This window comes from Octopus bimaculoides, chromosome 24 (assembly GCF_046866305.1).
Source record: "Octopus bimaculoides isolate indiv1 chromosome 24, ASM4686630v1, whole genome shotgun sequence".
NCBI lineage: Eukaryota > Metazoa > Mollusca > Cephalopoda > Octopoda > Octopodidae > Octopus > Octopus bimaculoides.
The window spans coordinates 9,247,342-9,267,341 of NC_142951.1; the positions used below are offsets into that span (position 1 = coordinate 9,247,342).

Here is a 20,000-nt window from a genome sequence, read left to right on the forward strand (position 1 = left end):
TGTGTGAGAGAGAGAGAGAAAGAGAGTTTGTGTGTGTCTGTGTGAAAGAGTTACAGTATAAAAGACAAGAGAACGACAGGTGATGCTGTACGTGTGTGAGAGAGAGAGAGAGAGGGAGTGTGTGTGAGGGAGATGATGAAATGGAAAAAAAGAGAAAAGAGAATACACGAGAGAGAGAGGGAGGGAGGGAAAGAGAAAGTGTGTGTGATAGAGCGGTAAGATACAAAATAAAGAAGAAAATGAGAGACCGTGAAAACGTGAGAAAAATGATGGATAGATAGGTAGACAGATAGGGAGAGAGAGGGAGGGAGAGGGAGAAAAAAAAAATGTATGATTAATGATGACGGGAAGGGGGTGGGGGGTTCGAATGAGCCAAAAATACCGACAATCAGACAGACAGACACACAGGTAAGCCAAGCAAGGCGAAACAGCAGCAACCAGCCAGCCAGCCAGTCAGCCAGTCAAACAGTCAAACAGACATACAGTCAATACGTCAAACATTCAATCAGACAGGCAGCCAGGCACTCAGTCAGTCAGTTTGCGATACGCACGCGCATACGCGCATGTTATATTAGCAACATGTAAGTAGGAGACCTAACAGCTGAAAAATGTAACTTACACAACCAGCGTCCTTCCATCTGTAATGGAACGTGGTGGCTATCATCACAGTCTCTTCCTACTCTGGTGTATCTTATTTGACTAAAAAGTCCTACACACACGCACGCACATACGTATATACATACACTCTCATTCATATATATATATATATATACACACACACATACGTGCGTATATACATATACTCTCTATATACAGATATGTATATAGATATTTCTTTTTTTTGTGTGGGGGGAATGGTAAAGCAAAGCAGATAGTTATAAAGGTATAGATACGTGTATATGTGATATCTTGTAAATAATATCGGATTTATTAAAAAAAAAAAAAAGAGAGAACAGAAAAAAAGTCGGAAGCTGCCCGTGGGACAAGAACCCGGATCGTCTGCAAAACAATAGCAGACGATCTAATGACGTAAACACACACGCACACACTCACACATACACACACACACACACACACAGGTGTGTGATGCTTCAAAACTAATTCAAACCCCCACCAAAAAAGAACAAAAAGCAAAAGAAGAAAAACTCAAGAGAAATTCTATTTTTTTATACAATTTAATTGGTTTTTTTTTTTTGTAATTTAATATTTAAATATTCCACCGTCCCCGACTTCCTTTCTTCCAACCTAATCAGCTGTCCTTTTGTTGTTGTTGTTGTTGTTCTTCAATTATTTTCAGTCTTTCAGGTATTCCGTTTGGATATTTACTTACCATTTTACGCACGCACGGACACGCAAAACGCGGACTCAAATTCTATCATATTCACACACACACACATACATACAACCATCCCCCATACACGCAACTTCTGTACTATACACACACGTTCTATCTATCTACCTATGTCTATCTGTCTGTCTATCTATCTGTCCATCTATCTCTGTCTATCTATCTCTGTCTATCTATCTGTCCATCTACCTCTGTCTATCTATCTATCTACCTCTGCGTATCTGTCTGTCTATTTATCTATCTGTCTGTCTCTCTGTCTATCTCCCGAGCTTCTACCCTTTCTCCCACACCTCTCTCTCTAAACAAACCCTTTCCCAGGAATTCTTCAAGTTTCTATTCACAAACCTGCCTTCTTTCATTCTACTTTCCGCCCAAAACACAAAAACCAAAACATAAAACAACAACACCACCAAACAAACAAACCAACAAACGAAATAAAAATCCCAGCTCATATTTACGGAACATTTACCAAAGTGATTATTCTCACCTGGAAATATTCTCCAAGTGTCTGCAAGTGGTTGCTGGCCTTACCTTTCACGTCAACCGGTGGTCTTTTACTTTATTCCATTATTTATTGTTTATCAACCCGCCTTCACTTCGTTCTCCACCCCAACCTTGGCAATAATAATACCGTAATTCTTTCTACCCGTTGTTATTTCTCCTCTTTCATTTCGTACGCCACGTTCTTCCATCCCACGGAATAACAACCACCTTTACCCAGCTGATTACATACATACATTCATATATACATACATACATTCATATATATATATATATATACATACATACATATATCTATTCATATATACATTCATATATACATACATACATTCATACATACACACATACATTCATACATACACACATACATAAACATACATACATATATACATACATATATACATTCATATATATATTCATATATACATTCATATATATATTCATATATACATTCATATATATATTCATATATACATTTATATATTCATATATACATATATACATACATATATACATTAATACATATATGTATGTATGTAAATGGATGTGTAGCAAATAGCTTTACTTTTGTTGTGTAACACAAATGTACATACATATATATACGCATATATACATCCGCATAAACATATATGTAACACACAAATATACGCATATTTATATATGCGTATAACAAATAGTTTCTTTTGTGGAAATAACACACACACACACACACACACTCGTGTGTATATATATATATATATACATATATATATATATATATGTGTGTGTGTGTGTTTGTATGTATGTATGTATGTATAAACATGAATAGACTTAGAAAGCAGAATAAAACACTACCAATATTTTTACAACTATCTCTCGTTTAGTCTTTTCTTTTTCCAATAGAAGAAATAAAAAAAGTTATAAGTTATTTAAGAGGTAAAATATTTATGTACAACAACAATGACGACGAACGAATGAAACATAATTGTAATCAAAATTGTTGATGATGAAAAGGGAGAAGAAATAAAAATCGCAGTTACCTGTATAAAAAAAAAAGAAATACAAGGATATTAGTAACATTAAGAAGAAGAAGAAAAAGGAAATATTATAGACCCGGGTAAGGACCGTGGCCCTTGACTCGTTCCTTCCCTCTCTGTTGGAGACTGTTTTAGTAATTTCGCCTCCTACCACCCTCTCCGTCATTAGTTCTAATTTACGGGGACGGAGGAAGGCGAGGGGGGAAAAGGTGCGAACGGCAACGTTACGTACAACATGTCAGTTCCGTCTTTCATCCATCACCACCAGCAGCAGCAGAAGCAGCAGCAACAGTACCACCAGCAGCAGCAGCTTCCCCCCCCCACCACCACCACCACTATCAATATTACTCTTACTGTTACCACCACCACCACCACAGCCAACACCAGGAAGCTGCACGTCTAAATCTGTGGTCCTCTTGAGTGGGTTTTTTTTTTCCTTTCAGTGTTGTGTTGTAAAGTGTACTTGAGCGTCGTCACCCTCCAGGAGAGAAATTATACAAATATATATATATATATATATATGTGAAAGAAAGGAGAAATTAATCATAACAGGTAACATCAGCAGCTGTTACAACAATCACAATATTCAACACTAGCAGCAATTATAACAACAACAACAGCATTGACACTTAAAAGTAATTTGTCATTTATTACTAGGAGTATATATAAGCGATTGATTTGTATTTAGAACAAAACCAAGTGGAAGAACAAGCACGCCAGAGAGACAAGAGAAAGCGAGCAGAAGCGAAAGTAATAATTATATATAAATCAACCTCACCCTCTGTCTACATGTGAGCTAAACTTAGCGCCACGGTTTCGATTCTGGGAGATATTGTGGGTTTTTTTTTTTCGTTTTGTTTCTTTTGTTTTTCTTTTGCTCGTTTCCACTTCACTTCACTTGGATTCGCTTCGATTAACGTAGTCCTGTTGCTGTCTCTATGTCTGTTTCTGTCTGTCTGTCTCTGCTTGTTTTAAAGGATTTTCTTGTAGAAACGGAAAGATAAGGTGTAAGAGAGAATGTTTAAACTAGCAAACATGCATAACTTTTACGTAACAACATCGTCAATATTGCCTCCTTCTGATGGCGACACAAAGTTTGAATTGTAGGCCCCGTAGCCATCACCAAAATTTTGGATTTGTATATAAAGGAAGAAGAAATTTCAAGTTTGCAAATGATTTACAAAATATCAGGAATAATTAAAATAATTATATATATTTGAGAAAAAAAAAATAGAGAAAACAGTTACAAAATAGATTCAACCACAAACGGATTACCACAGTTGTTTTAAAGAAACCAAAAAAAAAAAAAAAAAAGGGGGCGGAGAAAATACAAAAGGAAATTAAGCAACAATTACAGAATTTACCGTTGAGCTTCGGAAGTAAGAAATGGTAACTACTTTCAGAAGTCTATAAACTTCAAATTGAGACGTTTCGCATCAACGTTACACTGTTTTCCTACATACATATGTATATATATGTATATATATACCTATGTATGATTGGATGTATTCATTTATAGCTATCGGATATACAGACTTGAGTAACAACAACAACGCCAAAAAAGATCATAAAGATTATTAAATATTATTATTATTGCTATTAATCATCATAATAATTAACATAAAACCCCAAAATATCACAAACCACCAGAATTTGCATTTATCTCGACCATGACTCTACAAACTTCTAAAGGATTTCTTAACATGCGTTGTCACACGAAAGGAAGACTCGAATTATTTATATTTTCCAGATCGATATATTATTAATAATACTAATTACAAGTATTATTATCATTATTACTGTAATTACTGAGTGTCCGTGAATGTGAGAAGTTTGACAGGGTGAGTGTTCGCGCACCTGTGTGTTTGTGTATATATATATATATATATATATGTAACGTATGCCCGCGAGCGTGTCTCGTGTTGTGTGAGTGAATCTGTATATATATATATATATATATATATATATATATATATATATATTATATATACATTTACCAGTTTATGGTGAATGTGAATGAAAGTCCGTCATGGATGGTTGGACCTTATCCACACAGAGCACTACCACGCTCGGGCAGTGCGGACGGCACCACCAGGTTTTGCTATTGCAAAAAGTCTGTTGCTGTGCCTGCCGTTACGGGCCGAACCATGAGTACCTACACACACAGACGGTCCCTTACCTTCGGACCAAGCCGTTGGCACACGAAGGAGACAACCGGTCTATATTCGACATTTTCTGGGAGAAAGCACACAATACTATGGATTCTTTACCTGGCAGCCTCTCGGGGATACCCCTTGGATGTTACAAAGTGTTCATGTAAGTGTCCGAGCATTTTTGTTTACAGTGTGTATAATATATATAACGAAGTGCATGTATATATATATGATAATGTAATTTTAAAAACAAAGTTTGGTCACTTGTATAAGAATGGCCTATACATATGTGTGTATGTTTGTATGTATGTATGTCGTTCTTATACAGGTGAGTCGAAAACTGTGTTTTCGGTCTTCGTAAATTACGATTCCGCATTAAAAAAAAAAAAAAACAATCTTTTTCTTTGGTTGGAGTGGGGCTAGTTCTTGGTCCTTCACTCCACTTTGGTGATTTTCTTTTATTCCCCCCCCCCCCTTTTTCTTCTTTCTTTTCCAGCTTTCATTTTGTTTTCAAAGATCTGTTTCTGTTACGCGGATTTATGTTTTAAACAGTTGAGATTATAAACCCAAGAAATATTTTCGGAAAACAAGTAACCCCCCCCCCCCCCAAAAAAAACAAAGAAAAAACAAACAGGTGGGAGTGAAGAGGAGGAAGTTCGAACCCCTCTGTACCAATTTATTTTTTCTTTTATCCCCTCAGAATAATGATCTTCTCTGCTCAAGACATGAACCTTCAAAGAAATTAGTATTTGGGCGCACCAGGTAGTTTCCGACTCTATTGTACTGGAATGCGATATATATATATATATATATATATATATATATTGCTACTAGTATCCATGTGCTTGTTTACTATTTATTTATTATGTATTGGTTTATGTTATTCTCTTTGTCACTTCATTTCAAAATGCTCCTTCAGACTTAATTTGAAAACGATTCACAGCACTTTGTTGGACATTAAGCCTTGAGTCGGACTAGCGTCTCGTCCAGGGTACGGCGTTGGATTCCTAGTCGCTTACATACCACATCGGACCTGGGATAAGCTCCAACCTGCCGAACTTCTAGGCCCGATGCAAACTTTGTCACTGATATATATATACATATAGATCGTCGGTAAATCATAAATCCGAAAAAGAAACACAATGTAAGTTATAGAGTATACAGATAAAGATAAATATGGCCGGTCTATGGAGGCCAACGGGTTCTAGGGTCTGATGAAACGCTTTAAGCGCTTTATGGATGTGAAACCGAGGGTAATGCCATAAACCGGCCATATCTGTCTATCTATCTATCTATCTATCTATCTATCTATCTATCTATGTGTGTGTGTGTAAATAATAGTTATGCGTTAGAGGAATATACAGTTAAATGACAGACTAGTACTCAATACGGGTTGATAGACTAGAATAATGTGAACTTGGAGCAGCTTTGGTTTTTTGCGTTGTTTACTGAAAGTAATTCCGGATTTCGCGTTGTCCCTTTCTGCGTCTGACGAGCAATGAGCTATTTCTGAAGAGACGGTTGTGAATAAAGATTATATATATATATTTTTCTGTTCATCAGCTTCCTGTGATACACCTGGGGACATCATCAGCGATGTTTCCTGGACTTAATAAGGGCTTCAGGTTTTTCAAATATCGAACGCCCTCACCCAGCCCTCTTGGTCTACAGCCGCCTTAAACCACCCTCTATTGCCTCGTGTATGTGAAGGTGTGGTGACCTGTTGGTTAGATTGTAGCACTCACGAGCGCAAGGTCGTGGTTTCGATTCCAGAAGCGTCGTCGCGTTGAGTTCTTGAGCCAAAAAACTTCATTTCACGTTGCTTCAGTATGTCCAACTCTGCCACAAATGGGTAACCTTCCAAAGCACTGACATTCCATTCGAGGGGTGAGTGTCGGCCTTGCCCGTCTGGCCAACGGGGTAGCATCATTCGAAAGCTATTACAATACGAGGAAGTGCATTGTGACCAGCGGTGTATGACAACATCGGATATTCCTATCGATACAGTGACACAGTGACGACGATATATATATATATATATATATATATATATATATTTCAAGGAGTTCCTGCCTTAAAAACAGGAACTACACCACAGTTATTTTGTGTTCTTTGCTACATTGGTTTCTATTAACCCATTTATTCTATCCGGAGAATTTTTATTCATTAAGATAGAAGAAATACATATAATTAAATATATATATATATATATATATATGGTTTATATATATATATATATATATATATATATATATATATATATATGGAGAGAGAAATAAATAAATTTAGGAGCACTGAGTGAGTTGGCAATTTACAGAAAATGAAGTAAATCTCGAACGCAGTATAGACGTGATAACAGCTTAGAGAATTATGCAAAAAAAAAAAAAAAGAAAAATTTGGAAGACGGTAAAAAGTGGCCAGTAGGCGGCTTATGGAGAATCGAACCCTCTACCTTTCAAATACCGGTGTCTGAGAGGCACAGGGTTCGATTCTTAGTAGCCACCTACTGGCCATTTTTTTTCCGTTTTCTAAAGGTATTTTTTACTCAATTTTCTAAGGTGTTGTACGGCTCTGCTGTGTTCGCGATTTTACCTTATTTTTGTATAACATACACACAACCCGTTACGTGTGTGTGTGGTGTCCCTCACCTTAATTGCAGTTCGGTGTTTATAGGTGTAAAATTCTTTTTCACGCTTTTCATCTTTTCTGTCGGTTGCTATCCGTTCACATATTTACATATTTTGAAAAATGTAAACAGATATATACCCAATGTAAACAAATTGTGGGGAGCACATATTCACACACACACACACACACACACCTTGCGTGCGCACGCGCACATCTTTTAAGATGCGTGACACATTTGTATGTAAACAATAATAATTTTCGACCGAAAAATGACAACGGACCTGTCAAAGAAATTATTTGGAAATGTGCAATTTCTACTTACGAACGTACTACGTACGTACGTATGTATGTATGTATGTATGTATGTATGTATGTATGTATGTGGGTATGTATTTACGTGTATATGCATGTATGTGTATGTATGGATTCATGCGTATGTATGTGTATGAATGTATGCATATATTATGTATGTAGGCATGCGTGTATGTATCCATGTATGTATGAATAAATGCGGGTTGGTGTGTTTGTGTGTGTCTGTTTGTGTGTGTGTGTGTGTGTGTGTGTGTGTGTGTATATATATATATGTATATGTGTATATATATATATATGTGTGGGGGTATGTATTTGTATGTGTGTGTATGTATGTATGTGTGTATGCATGTATGTATGTATGTATGTGTGTATGGATGTATGTATGAATGAATGCAGGTTGGTGTGTGTGTGTGTATGTATATATAGATGCGTGTGGGTATATATTTGTGTGTATATGTTTGTATGTGTATGTATGCATGTGTGTGTATGTATGTTTGTATAACTATGTATGTGTGTATATATGCATACATGCACGTATGTATGTACATATGCACGTACGTATGTATGTATATAGGTCTTCGAAACGTCTAGATAGAATAGAGACAGCTGATGAAGGGATATTCCAAGGGGCTTTCCGTTTTCCTATGTGTTCGTTCCGTTGTCTGTAGTTTATTGTTCTAACGTCCTGTACCCTGATATGCATGTATATACACATGTAGATGTAAGCATGTACATATATGTGTGTATACATGTATATATATTCTTTGTATTATATATATACATATATATATGTGTGTGTGAATGTATGTATGCACGTATGTATCAATGTATGTGTTTGTATATGCATATATTTTGTATAACTATGTATGAATGTAATCATATCTGTGTGTTATGCCTGTGTGTGCGTATGTGTCCGCTTGTGTGCATGTGTAAAACAGCCATTCAGTCACCGATATGTGTGTGTGTGTGTGTGTGTGCGTGCGTGCGTGCGTGCGTGTGTGCTGAGAGCTTCTTGGCGTTACAGGCGACAAGTTTACGCAGTGCATTTTCGTTGCAACTAAACATATATGATGTGTGAGTGTGTGTGTGTGCGCCCGTGCGTGCGTGCATGTGCATGTTTATGTGCGTGAGAGAGAGAGAGAGAGAGAGAGAGACGGGGGAGAGGGAAGTTGCGTGGCGTAGTGGTTAGGGCGTTGCACTCACGTTCATGAGATAATGCTTTCGATTTCCAGGACTGGTAGCGCGTTGTTTATTCTCGAGCAAAACACTTCACCTCACGTTGCTGAGCGAACGCTCTTCGACACCTGACATTTGGTGCACAATTCACCTGTAGAGGCTATGACGATTTAATGGGAAGAATGATCTAATGAACAGCACAAACATTTGATCATTATAAACAAATTATCTGTGCAGGTTATCATTTGCGTTAGGCGAATCCACTTCAGACCTACCTACCTACATACCTACCTACCTACCTACCAACCTACATACATACATACGTACCTACCTACATACATACATACATGTGTTAATTACATGGGTGTATGTATGAATGAATGCAAGTTCGTGTGTGTGTGTGTATATATATATATATATATATTTATATATATAGATGTTTGTGGGTATGTATTTGTGTGTATATGTATGTATTTTTGTTGGAAACCGGCTCTCTCCTCTGAAAGATTTATAATAATTAAAAAAATAGAAGAGACATACATACATACAGGCTTAGAAAAACTGAAGGACCACTGTGAAAAGTGTACGAATCTGAGAATGGAGAATGTTGAATAAAAATCATAATTAACTGATTCTCCTGTATTTTCTTTTTACCAAAGCCGAGAGCTTTGCAGCGCCTCCGTCGTACATCACACACACACACGCACATGTATATATGCATATATGCGTGTGTGTATCTATCTGCACCTGCGGGTCCGTTTGATCGGTCGTTCTCTTCCAGTGAAGACGCCAGTGTACCGAAACAGAAGTGAATGTGCTAACGAGTCTAGAGATGATGCACATTGAGACAACGAGCACTTTTGTATTGCTTGTGTGCATAGCCTTAATGTGATAAATTTTGGACCGTGATCGCAATGTATACATACATACATACATACATACGTACATATATATATATATATATATATATATATATATACTCTTTACTCTTTTACTTGTTTCAGTCATTTGACTGCAGCCATGCTGGAGCACCACCTTTAGTCGAGCAAATTGACCCTAGGACTTATTCTTTGGAAGCCTAGTACTTATTCTATCGGTCTCTTTTTGCCGAACCGCTAATGTTACAGGGACGTAAACACACCGTCATCGGTTGTCAAGCGATGTTGGGGGGACAAACACAGACCCACAAACACACACACACACACATATATATATATATATACATACATATATACGACGGGCTTCTTTTCAGTTTCCGTCTACCAAATCCACTCACAAGGCTTTGGTCAGCCCAAGGTTATAGTAGAAGACACTTGGCCAAGGTGTCACGCAGTGGGACTGAACCCAGAACCATGTGGTTGGTAAGCAAGCTACTTACCACACAGCCACTCATTATTGTTTGTTTCTATGTTGTAATAATAATAATAATAAAAAATTACATTAAGCTGAAGAATTACTCAATACATCTTTGGTAAAGTACAAATTTATTGTTCTCTAAGAAGAATAGTATTAATAGTGACTTCGAAGTTTCGGCCAGCTAACCCATCATCAGTCCATATATATATATATATATATATATGATGGGGAGGCACACCCACACACACACACACACATGTATCTGTCAACACTTGAATTATTAACACAAGCATACTGTTTGTGTGTAAGTAATATACAAACTGGTGTTCAATGTTCAATTCTTCACTGGTCTACACATACACACACACAGACGTACAATGTTTTGTTTATGTCATGAATTTATGAAAAACGTAATACAAAAATAAAGCTACTGTCAATTTAATAACAGCAATAACAGCCAAATAATGCTAATCAAGACTCGAAAGGAATCGAACCGGGCTTCTTTGGTTGATTGATTTGTTTGTATCTGTCGTGTTCACATACATATCTACACACACACACACACACACACGCATACACGCACACGTAACGGATTCGATTCGGGGTATTTTCAGTCGTTCGATTAGTGTTGATGATGATGATGTGTGTGTGTGTATATATATATATATATGTGTGTGTGTTTATGTATGTATGTGTGTGTGTGTGTGTGTGTGTGTGTGTGTGTGTGTGTGTGTGTGTTTATGTATGTATATGTGTGTGTTTATGTATGTATGTGTGTGTGTTTATGTATGTTTGTGTGTGTGTGTGTGTGTTTATGTATGTGTGTGTGTTTACGTATGGATGTGTGTGTGTGTTTATGTATGTATGTACGTATGTATGTATGCGCGTGTGAAAAAGAGAGAGATGGATAAATCAGTCCACCGGACACCCGTAGTATTTATTTGTCGACAGCATACCACAGCACACAAAGAGCAGAATTGGGCCCCTAGATACACGAACCCCCATCCCCGACAGCTGTTCAGTCTACCCATGCTTTCGGACGAGGCCCTGCCTCCTGCGCATCCAAGGCTTTCGACAGAAATTTGGCAGTGGAATAACAATGGCTTAAAGCAGGAATCCCTCACCGTCGGGCCGTGGTTTATTTGGTATCGGACCGCATAGAAACAACAGATTTATAAATTTTGTAGCTAGGAGCAAGCGTGGTTGTGTGGTAAGAAGTTTGCTTTCCCATCACACATTTCCGGATTCAGTCCCGCTGTGTGACACCTTGTCCAAGTGTCTTCTACAAGACCAAAGCCTTGTGGATGGATTTCGTAGACAGAAAACTGAAAGAAGCCCGTCGTATATATGTATGTGAGTGTGTGTTTGTGTTATATTATATTTGTGTGTTTGTGCCTGTGTTTGTCCCCCGCCCACCATCGCTTGACAACCGGCGTTGGTGTGTTTACGTCCCCGAAACTTAGCGGTTCGGCAAAAGAGAACCGATAGTGTAAGCACTAGCCTTACTAAGTCCTGGTCAACATTTTCGGCTAAAACTCCATAGGGTGGTGCTCCAGCATGACCGCAATCAAATGACTGAAACAAATAAAAGAAATGTGTGTGTTGGACTTACAACATCGTTTGAAAACCGGTGTTGGTTTGTCTACGTCCCTGTAACTTTGTGATTCGGCATAAAAAGTGACCGACTGAATAAATGACCAGGCTTAAAAATAAGAACTGAGGTCGATTTGTTTCGAAGTAAATCCTTCCAGGCGGTGCCCCAGCATGGCCGCGGTGCAGTGACTGAAACAGGCGATAGAACAAAAGACAGGTTCCGCTTCTCATTGACAAAGTGCGGAGTATTTTCACACAGACACATACATACACACACACAGGTACACACGCAAACACATACATATATACACACACATACACACACACAGATACATACACACAGACACTCAGATACATACGCACACACAGATACACACACACACACACAAATACACACACAGATACACACACACACACACACACACACACACACACACAAGTTTGTGACGTTGACGTCATACCTCATGTAGATTCCCAGTGATAATGTGTGTGTGTATGTGTGTTTGTGTGTATAGAGAGAAAGAGAGAGAGAAAGAGAGATAGATAGATAGAGAGAGAGAGAGAGAGAGAGAGAGAGAGAGAGAGAGAGAGAGAGAGAGAGAGAGTGTGTGTGTGTGTCACACGGAAACGCAGGTATAGTTTCTCTTGCTTTGTAAAGCCAGCAGTGGTTGAATATCCCACAGAAACTTGTACTTTTAACGTAATTCTCAGGCGTGTGGATAAGAGGTTAGGGTATTCGGTACACGATCGTAAAGGTCGTGATTTCGATTCCCGGCGGCACATTGTGTCCTTGAGCAAGACACTCACTAACGTAACTAGAATAGGTGCTGCTCGGGGCATCCCTTCGGTCTCCTCCCCCCAAAATACAGATTGCCTACAGCCGACCCAAAGGTGGTGCTGCCCCTATAAAAGTGCCACTCAGGACGGACCCCCAACCCCCCGCCATCGCTACGCTAGTGATGGCACTTTACTTTCAAGTAAATCCAGTTGCACCTGCAGTTCAGTGCAGCCAGCCGTGTCACTCTGAATCTTCGTGAGAACTACGTTAAGGGTACATGTGTCTGTGGGGTACTCAGCCACACGCACGTTGGTTTCACATGCAAGCTGTTTTCGGTTAATCGAATCAACTGGGACGCACGTCGTCGCACCCGACGGAGACCCAGGCTGACAAGAAGCAACGCGACACCGTTCTAGTGTGAGAACGCTTGGAGAACTTCGCACTACAACTCCAAACAGTCAAACTGATTCCTCTGCAGTTTTGTACTTTCTGTTTCTAGCTGTATAACAAATGCCCAGCCTCTCCAACCGTGACCCGCCCACAAAGACACACGCGAGCAGCGCTCGTTAACGTAGTTACCTGGGTAGGATCAAAGTGACCACGGTTCGCGATAAAGCTATTTGGATCACGAGCGAAGTTCATTCTGTGTGACTGGCCGAATTCTTCACACATATGGGTACCTTTAACGTAAACATTCCAATACAAAAGTAGCGCGCGCACACACACACACACAAAACGTAACATGCATATGTAGAAACGTAGAAGACATTTTCGTTTTCACTTGCATCAAACTAAAACACTTGCTTGTTGTTCATTCACCTGTCTTCGTCTTTTGTTTTTCGATAAATTTCAACTATATTATACTCTTTTACTTGTTTCAGTCATTTGACTGTGGCCATGCTGGAGCACCGCCTTTTAGTCGAGCTAATCGTCCCCAGGACTTATTCGTTGTAAGCCTAGTACTTACCCTATCGGCGTCTTTTGCCGAACCGCTAGATTACGGGGACGTAAACACTTCAACATCGGTCGTTAAGCGATGGTGGGAGACAAACACACACACACACACACATGACAGGCTTCTTTCAGTTTCCGTCTGCCAAATCCACTCAGAAGGTTTTGGTCGGCCTGAGGCTATAGTAGATGACACTTGCTCAAGGTGTCACGCAGTGGGACTGAACCCAGAACCATATGGTTGGGAAGCAAGCTTTTTACCACACAGCCATACGTGCCCCTGTATACACACACACACACACACACACACACACACACACACACACACACACACACACACACACACACACACACACACACACACACACACACACACACACACACACCGCCTTGAAGGTTTTAGTCGTACAAATCAACCCCAGTTATTATCTTTCAATTTAAAGTCGATCTTTTGTCGTACCGAACCGCTAGATTACGAGAACGTAAACAAACCAATACCGGTGGTCAAGTGGTGAAGAGGACAAACATAAACACACACACACGTGTATGTATGTATGTATGTGTGTATGTATGTGTGTGTGTGTGTGTGTGTGTGAGAGAGAGAGAGAGAGAGAGAGAGAGAATTTTCCGTTGTTCCTTTATGTTTCTGTTTACTTTTTGGAACTTACCGTTTATATATATATATATATATATATATATATATATATATATATATCAGATACAATATATACACACATACAAATGTACATGCATACATACACTCGGTTGAGTTTCGATAAAAGTTTATGACGTCATGAGCCAGGCTGTGAGATTGTCTCGTCTGCTCGACAGAGCTGAACAGTCAAACACACGCGCACTGACTCATGGCTGACGTCATATTCTAATGCCGAAACGTTGACACGCGCACAAGCAAACACACACACTTACACACACACACACACACACACGTCATAAAGATGTTTGTGTAGCCAGCTGCAACCTGTTGACGATACATCAGTTAATTTTCATACTGTTGTATACATCAGTATACATACGTACATCCATAGATAGATACACGCGTGTGTATATGAATATCTTTCCACGTTACACTCGTGTTTATATACATGTGGCGATCTGTCGATACTAGTATGCAACAACATCTGGTCGTTGCGCGCACGCATACTGATTACATGATCGTATAGTGTGTTTATGTAATCAGTATGCGTGCGCGCGACGACCGGAAGTTGTAGAGGACTAGTATCGAAAGATCGCCACCTTGGGCAAGTGTCTTCTATTATAGCCTCCAGCTGACCAAAGCCTTGTTTGTGAGTGGATTTTATAGACGGAAACTGAAAGAAGCCGTTCGCATATGTGTGTGTGTGTCTTTGTGCTTGTCTCCCCACCACCACTTGAAAGCAGGTGTCGGTGTGTTTACGTTCCCTTAACATAGCGGTTCGACATAAGTGACCAATAGAATAAATACTATGCTTAAGAAGTAAGCCCTAGGGTCGATTTGCTTGATCAGAACCCGGAACACCGCCTAGACATAACGACATATAGGTAATACATACTTACATGTACGATGAGCTTCTTTCAGTTTCCGTCTACCAAATTCGCTCACAAGGTTTTAGTTGGTCCGACGTTATAATAGAAGGCATTTACCCAAGGTGCCGTGCGAACTTCTTTCAGTTTCTGTCAACCGAATCCACTGACAAGGCTTTGATCGGCCCCAAGGCTATAGTAGGAGACAGTTCTCCAAGGTGTCACGCAGTGGGACTGAACCCGGAACCATGTGGTTGGGAAGCAAGCTCTTCTTTGCCTTCGGTTTGTTCACACGCTGCAACAGTTCTTTGAAGCAAATTTCTTTGGTCACGAATCTTTTCAGAAGTCGCTCCAGAAGAAAAAGTCCATGGGAGTTAAATCTGGTGAGCGTGGTGCCCATTCGATTGGTCCGCAACGCCGGAGTCATCTCTCTGGGAAATGTTTATTCAGAAAATCGCGAACCTGTAGTGCATAATGAGGTTGAGCCCCATCCTGCTGAAACCAGACAAGATTTCCCCTTCCAAATGAATGCACGTGAAGCCTCATCTTGTTGCCAAGCATGTCCAGATACGAATCTTATTTGAGGGAGATCTGCAGCGCTGGATTAACCATTAAGCAAAATATTCACGTGCTTAGGGCATCAAAGAAAAAAAGTGGGGTGGGAAGCTACCACAGAAATGGTAAATGGTTTACGGTACAAAAGAAATCACTTTAAACTTGTTAAAATAAACAGTACTGAATGTGCCGTTCCAAACGTAGACATTGCTTTCCGTATATTTTCAACATCTACGGTCACAAACTGCTCAGCTGAAAGATTATGCTCTCAGCTGAAGTGCGTTAAAAACTCCCATCAGAGCATCTATGCAATAAGGCAGGCTGGTTGCTTTATCTCTACTTAATATAGAAACGGATGTGGTAGGTAAGATTAATTTTGAGGATCTGATGCAGAAGACTTTGCAATTAAAAGAAAAGTCGGAGAAAACTTTTCAAATATAAATTAACTGGAAGTTTACAAAAATAAACATTATGTTCTATCTAGTTGCTAGTTTTGCTTCATTTTGGAAAATAATGATTTATTTCATGGTTTATATTTTGCAAACTCTTCGAAACGCCAGTGTCTTAATGGTGGTAGCTGATGAAGGATATGTTCCCTATGTGTTCTGCTTGTTTTTTTGTACCTTGTTTATCATTTTGTCTATGTTTATTTGCAACGTCATATACCCAGATATGTATCTATATGTACATGCAGATGAAGGTATGTACATACATGTGCATATATATGCATATACTCATATATTGTTTATATATGAAACACGTGTAATCTTTTTATTATATTTATCTTATGATATTTACTTTACTTTATATTATACTCATTTATTGTGCTTTTAATTATTAATTTTTCTATATGTGATAGTGGATTTTCATCGATGAGTTCTTGAAAATTGGTTATTTTCCCTAAAACTTTATATATTTTATATATACTTTATCTATAAGGCTCAATTTAATTTTAATTTTTTATAAATTGATTTTAATTGAGTTTTTTACCTGTAATTTTGGATTTTGTCCCTAATAATATTATTATTATATATATATATATATATATATATATATATATTACCTTCACGTGTCATACGGACTCATAAGGGCCAGTTTCCCTGTTTCTATGACGTATGTATTCCCCACCTGGACGGGACACCGATTCGCCGCAGGGTTACTCACTTTTGCCGGCTGAGTGGACTGGAGCAACGTGAAATGAAGTGTTTTGCTCAAGAACACAAACGCGTCACTCGCTCCAGGAATCGAAGCCACAATCTTTACGATCACGAGTTTAACTCCCACTAACCACTAAGCCACGCGCCTCCACTGAATTACGTACGTATCCTTTAAGTGCTCAGGGCTTTTATGGGCCTCAATCCGGCTTTGCAGACAGATATGTAATCAGAGCTATTTGGTCTGTGACCATCCTGGCTGGTTTCCTTGGGTAACAAGGAATATATTACATCCCCCCGTGTAGCAAGGTCCTTCGTCAGATTTTGGAGCCTGGGGTTGCTTCAGAATATTCTGGGCGGGCATTGATTTGTAATAATGCTAAAGTGGAGTTTCGAAAGAAGCGTATTACTATAAATCTGAGGGTGCAACCATTGGATAGTGAGGGGGGGCAGTGCCGTCCATTGCCCCATCTTAGCGACGGGGATGGTTAACAAGCCAAAATTAGTTGTCAAGCAGTGAATCGGGGAAAATACGGACACACACATACACACACAATGAGCTTCCACACAGTTTCCGTTCAGGCCCGTCGCCAGTCTTTGGTGCTAAGGGGTGGGCACTAATTTGTAATAATGCTCAAGTGGTGTTTCGAAATAAGCGTACCACTGCAAATCTGAGGGTGCCACCATTGAATACAGAGGGAGCAGTGCCGCCCAGTGCAGCCTCGTTAGCGACGAGCATACCGTGTAGCGATATTTATTTACAGCGCAGAGGATGTTATTTGAAGGAGATTTGGCTGCTATTTCTAGCAGGTCGGGCCACCTTGTAAACGTTCGTTCTCTCAACTGTTCTCTAATCAGCTGAATGTGAGCAGATTCGATCACACTAATCGATGTAGACGACAGAGTAAAATATCGATTTTTACATTTAGTCAGCTTGGTAATCAATTGTCACCGTAACTTCTTTAGAATCGTTAACGCGTCGGACAAAATGCTTAGCGGTTCTTTTTTTTTCTGATGCTTAAGATCCTGAGTTCAAGTTCTATCGAGGTTGACTTTCCCTTTCATCCATTCAGGGTCGAGAAAGTAAGTACCAGTCAAGTACTGGGATTGAGGTAATCGACTTACCCCTCCACTGTGTGTGCGTGTGGTGGTGGTGGTGGTGGTGGTGGTGGTGGGGGTCGCAGGCGTGTTTGTGTAGCAAGAAGCTTGCTTCTCAATCACATGGTCCTGGGTTCAGTCCCACTGCGTAGCACCTTGGGCAAGTGTCTTCTACTATAACATCGGGCCGACCAAAGCCTTGTGAGTAGATTTGGCAGACGGAAACTGAAAGAAACTCGTTGAGTGTGTGTGTGTGTGTGTGCGTGTATATATATATATATATATATATATATATATATATATATATATATATATAGTGAGAGAGAGAGAGAGAGTGTGTGTGTGTATATGTTTGTGTGTGTGTGTATATATATAAATTCCGTGTGTCAATATTTATGTATGTATTGAAGTGAATCCAGCGGTTTTTTGGTGTGTTTTTAAATGTGGTCAAGCTGGGGCACCACTTCTCACGCTGCAATTGTTTATATATGTATAATGTGTGTGTGTGTGTGTGTGTGTGTGTGTGTGTGTGTGTGTCGTTGTTTGTATTTGTCCCCCGGTGTTGCTTTGTTTTCGCCCTCATAACATAGCGGTTTGGTAAAAGAAAAATGACCGATAGAATAAGTATCACATTAAAAAAATGATAAAGTAAACACTGGGGCTCGACTGAAACCTCCTTCGAGGTGGTGCCCCAGCATGGCCACAGTCCAGCGACTGAAACAAATAAAAAATAAAAGAAATTGATCTCTCCAAAACATATTTTTTTTCGTTTGTTTCATTTGTTTTATTTGATATTTTATTGAAATTAAAATGGTAGAATGTGTTTCGGGCGGAGAAAGTTGTCAGTAAAACTTAGGGGTTCCGCGATTTAAGGGATTCGTGACGAAATAAGTTCAATAGAGTTTCTACCCGTTCTTTTGTTCGTTTGTTTGTTTGTTTGTTTGACCTAATGTACCCCATCACTGTTTCAGGTACATGAGCCATAGCTTAACCCTTGCGTCTTTCAACCGTTTACCTTATTTTTATTTTATTTCATTTTACTTTTTATTCAGTTTCTTAACGCCCCCACCGCTGCCCGTAACATCCCCACCGCTGCCCGTAACGCCCCCACCGCTGCCCGTAACGCCCCCACCGCATCAGGTTTCGTTTCCATCCGTTTTTCCTTCAAGGGCGGTACCCCAGCATAGCGGAAGTGAAATTAGGGAAACGAAAAGCAGAAAGATTAAAGCATGCTTTATTCTAATTAATTATTTCATTTATTTATCTATTTATACGTTCACTGTTTTAATAAACAAAAAACTTCCGTGTGCATATGTTTACCACATGTTAACAAGACGTTAACCACGTGTTTATCACATGTTAACATGCAGGTGTTTTTACAGCACACCAGTAAATTGTGTGGTTGATGGATCCTAATTTACTCACTCATCACTTTTCCGTCATTACTCAGCCCTTACTCAGTCGTTATGCACTAATTACTCAGCCGTCACACACCTTATTACTCAGTCGTTATTCAGTCGCTACTCAGTCGTTGTTCGTTACTCAGAATATACTCAAGCCACACTCAGTGTCTCGCTATGTACGACATTTTGCACATAATGAGTCTTCTACTTCGGTATGTATGCATCATCACGATTATCCTCGTCTAACGTCCGGTTTCCATGCTGGCTAGTATTGGACAGTTCGATAGGACCAGGCCAACCGCAGGGGCTGCATTCTGCCCAAATGTCAGCTTTGGTGTGGTTTTTCAGCGTGACACAGTGTGACAAGGCTGACCCTTTGAATTTACAGGCACAACAGAAACAGGAAGTAAGAGTGAGAGAAAGTTGTGGTGAAAGAGTACAGCAGGGTTCGCCACCA

General features: G+C 39.4%; 1 protein-coding gene across 7 annotated transcripts in view; it reads left to right on the forward strand.

Annotated features, from left to right (window-relative positions):
• The window catches only part of LOC106867469 (uncharacterized), a 1,580,514-nt gene that overhangs the window by 917,573 nt on the left and 642,941 nt on the right, over positions 1-20,000 (forward strand). Inside the window, exon 1 of one of the 7 annotated variants that reach the window (XM_089341341.1) lies at positions 2,279-5,181. The exons of the other annotated variants lie outside the window; for them this stretch is intronic. Within the exon in view, the coding sequence (XP_089197467.1) occupies positions 4,895-5,181 (287 nt within the window). The 5' untranslated portion in view covers positions 2,279-4,894. Of the gene's footprint in view, positions 1-2,278; positions 5,182-20,000 lie in introns of those variants that run through there. 7 annotated transcript variants of the gene reach the window in all.